This window comes from Zosterops lateralis, assembly GCF_965231275.1.
Source record: "Zosterops lateralis genome assembly, chromosome: 31".
NCBI lineage: Eukaryota > Metazoa > Chordata > Aves > Passeriformes > Zosteropidae > Zosterops > Zosterops lateralis.
This window is the reverse complement of record NC_139791.1, coordinates 3286625-3290157: the sequence shown is the minus strand read 5'-3', so window position 1 is coordinate 3290157 and position 3533 is coordinate 3286625. Positions and strand designations below refer to the sequence as shown.

Genomic DNA, 3533 nt, shown 5'->3' with positions numbered 1-3533 from the left:
AAGGTTGTGTTTTTTTCTTGGTTTCTCACGTGTTTATTAATTCTTATCTTACAAGTTTCTTTGTGCCTGGGCCAAGATGTTCACAGCAGCTCAGACACGATGTGACTCCCCCACGATGGGAGGTCACTACCTCTTACACAGATAACTACATGTCTGTTATTTACAATTATGTGGCAATGCTTACTACCTACACTAAAGGGGTCATCTTTACTCTGACCCAATCCCCTTAAACTACCTTGTGCCACCGTCACTGCAGAAAATGGATGCCAAGGGAGAACAAGAACAACCCAGGGTCCCACCCTAATTCCTCCACCTTGTTCCCCAATTCTAAGAACCCCAAACTACAAAATTTTCCACACAGTGATAAACTACACTACTGTCTGTCGCACATTTGTGACTTGTAATTCCTCTGTGTTGGAAGTTTTCTCATGGACTGAAATCAAATCCTGTGTCTTCCTGGGCTCTGTGCCGGGGTCTCAAACCCCCTGGACAGATCCCAGACTCTCTTTCTCGGGTCTCAGGCCTCTCTGCTGAGGTCTGTGACCTTCCAGGGTGCCCAGAGGGGTGTTCTGGACTCTGACAAATGGTAAGGACAACCACCATTACTTGTTGGAAAGAACGTGGTTACCAAATATGAGGCAGAGGCTGAGATACTTAACCCCTTCTTTGCCTCTATTTTGAACAATCAGACCGGTTGTCCTCAGGACAAGTGTTCTCCTGAGCTGGTAGATGGGCATAGGGAATAAAACAGCCCCCCTGTAATCCAGGAGGAAGCAGCTGCTGACCTGCTGAGCCACTCAGATGCTCACAGGTGTCTCAGGGACCAGATGGGATCCATCCTAGGGGCAGGAGGGAGCTGGTGGATGAGCTCCCCAAACTGCTCTCCAGCATTTCTCATCAGTCCTGGCTCCCCAGGGAGGTCCCAGAGGACTGGAGGGGCCAATGGGAGCCCATCCCCAAGAACGGCTGGAAGGAGGATCTGGGGAACTCCAGGCCTGTCAGCCTGACCTTGGTGACTGGAGAGGTTATGGAACAGATCACCTTGAGTGCCATCACAGGGCACCCACAGGATGGCCCAGGGATCAGAGCCAGCCAGCGTGGATTTCAAGATGTGCATTGATGGTCTGGATGAGGAGATTGAGTCCGCCATCAGCAGATTTGCAGATGCCACCAAGCTGGGTGTGAGTGTGGATCTGCTGGAGGGTAGGAGGGCTGTGCACAGGGCCCTGGACAGGCTGGATCCAGGGCCCAAATCCAGCCATGGGAGGTTGAACAAGACCAAGGGCCGGGTCCTGCCCTTTGGCCACAACAACCCCTGCAGTGCTCCAGGCTGGGGACAGAGTGGCTGGAGAGTGTCCAGGCAGAAAGGGAGCTGGGGCAGTGCTGGACAGCAGGCTGGACATGAGGCAGCAGTGTGCCCAGGTGGCCAAGAAGGCCAATGGCCCCTGGCCTGGATCAGGAATGGTGTGGCCAATAGGAGCAGGGCAGTGATTCTTCCCCTGTGCCCAGCACTGGTGAGGCAGCACCTCGAGTGCTGTGTCCAGGTCTGGGCCCCAATTTAGGAAGGACATGGAGGGGCTGTAGCATGTCCAGAGAAAGGGCAACCAGGCTGTTGAGGCGTGTGTAACACAAGAGCTGTGAGGAGTGGCTGAGGGAGCTGCAGTTGTTTATCAGCAGCCAGCACTGACCCGCCCCCAGTTCTGCACACAGACATTGCTGCTGCAGCTCCAGAGAAAGGAACAAAATGGGGGACCCCAGTGAAAATTTTGCTGGAAGATCCTTTAGTTCATTTAAAGCCACTGAGAGCCCAGCTCCTCATTGACAGAGTCTGGACCCACAGTGTAGGTAGAGAAAATCAAAATGATAAATGCAAAAATATTGACCTTTCTTTCTGGACAATGTTGAAAAACTAAAACACAGGAAAAAGAAAAACCACAACCAAACCAAACCCACAAGAACTATCAAAGATGGCTTTATTACAAGTGATTTACAGAAACTGGCTAGCAGTTTAATGTTTCTGAAATTGTCCAGTGATCAGTGTCCACACTGCAGCCTTGAGCTCCTGGTTCCTCAGGCTGTAGATCAGGGGGTTCAGGGCTGGAGGCACCACCGAGTACAGAACTGACAGGGCCAGATCCAGGGATGGGGAGGAGATGGAGGGGGGTTTCAGATTGGCAAATATGCCAGTGCTGACAAACAGGGAGACCACAGCCAGGTGAGGGAGGCAGGTGGAAAAGGCTTTGTGCCGTCCCTGCTTAGAGGAGATCCTCAGCACAGCCCTGAGGATCTCCACATAGGAGAAAACAATGAACACAAAACAACCAAAATCTACAGAGACACCAACTGCAACAATCCCAAGTTCCCTGAGTTTGGAGTGTGAGCAGGAGAGCTTGAGGATGTGTGGGATTTCACAGAAGAACTGGCCCAGGGCATTGCCATGGCACAGGGGAAGGGAAAATGTATTGGCTGTGTGCAGCAGAGCACTGAGAAAGGCACTGGCCCAGGCAGCTGCTGCCATGTGGGCACAAGCTCTGCTGCCCAGGAGGGTCCCGTAGTGCAGGGGTTTGCAGATGGACACGTAGCGGTCGTAGCACATGATGGTCAGGAGGGAAACCTCTGCTGAAATGAAAAATGCAAACATAAAGACCTGTACAGCACATCCTGTGTAGGAGATGTTCTTGGTGTCCCAGAGGGAATTGTGCATGGCTTTGGGGACAGTGGTGAGGATGGAGCCCAGGTCGGTGAGGGCCAGGTTGAGCAGGAAGAAGAACATGGGGCTGTGCAGGTTGTGGGCGCCGGCCACGGCGCTGATGACGAGGCCGTTGCCCAGGAGGGCAGCCAGGGAGATGCCCAGGAAGAGGCAGAAGTGCAGGAGCTGCAGCTGCCGCGTGTCTGCCAATGGCAGCAGGAGGAAGTGGCTGATGGAGCTGCTGTTGGACATTTGTTATCTCTGGCCATTCAGACATGTTCATGGAGAGAAAGTCAGTGACAGGTTAGGAGAAACTTCTTTCAGCAAAATCAAAGCCTTTTCCATCAGACTCTTCTCCTGTAACACACTGACAGCCTATGGAGTTTCTAGCAGATTTTCCTTCAGCTCTAAGTGGGGAGCCCTGGTTGGGGCTGGCTGAGTGCGACTTCAGGTTCAGGGCAACTAGACACAGAGTTTTTATAATTCAGCCTTGCTGTGCATAAGTGGGAGGGGACTGGGACCTGTTCTCATGTTCCACTTTGAAACCCTGTTAACACAGAAAAGCACTCTTGGAAACCCCTGCATAGCATTCGAGGTATAGTTCAGATGCCTTAGGGGACTTCTAAACATGAAGAATTGTGTATTATTTATCCCCCCCCCGCCCCATTCCCCAGGAGTAAGAAATTGAAAACAAAGACTCAGTAAATTTTACCTTTATAAAATTATTGTCCTGGAAATATTCCTGGAGTGAGCAGGAGCCCTGAGCATGTCCACATCCTTACAGCAAAAATAATCTGAGTTGTACTTGCAGAATCCATAGTCAGTTGGATGTTCCAGGTTTAGG

General features: G+C 51.6%; 1 protein-coding gene across 1 annotated transcript; it reads right to left on the bottom strand.

The window, feature by feature from the left end:
• Nucleotides 1–2008: 2008 nt before the first annotated feature.
• On the bottom strand, nucleotides 2009–2941 carry LOC310920796 (olfactory receptor 14J1-like; the record flags this gene model as incomplete). Its single annotated transcript, XM_083880855.1, has 1 exon — nucleotides 2009–2941. The coding sequence occupies one exon, from the start codon at nucleotides 2939–2941 to the stop codon at nucleotides 2009–2011; it is 933 nt and encodes a 310-aa protein (XP_083736981.1).
• Between the last annotated feature and the right edge of the window lie 592 nt (nucleotides 2942–3533).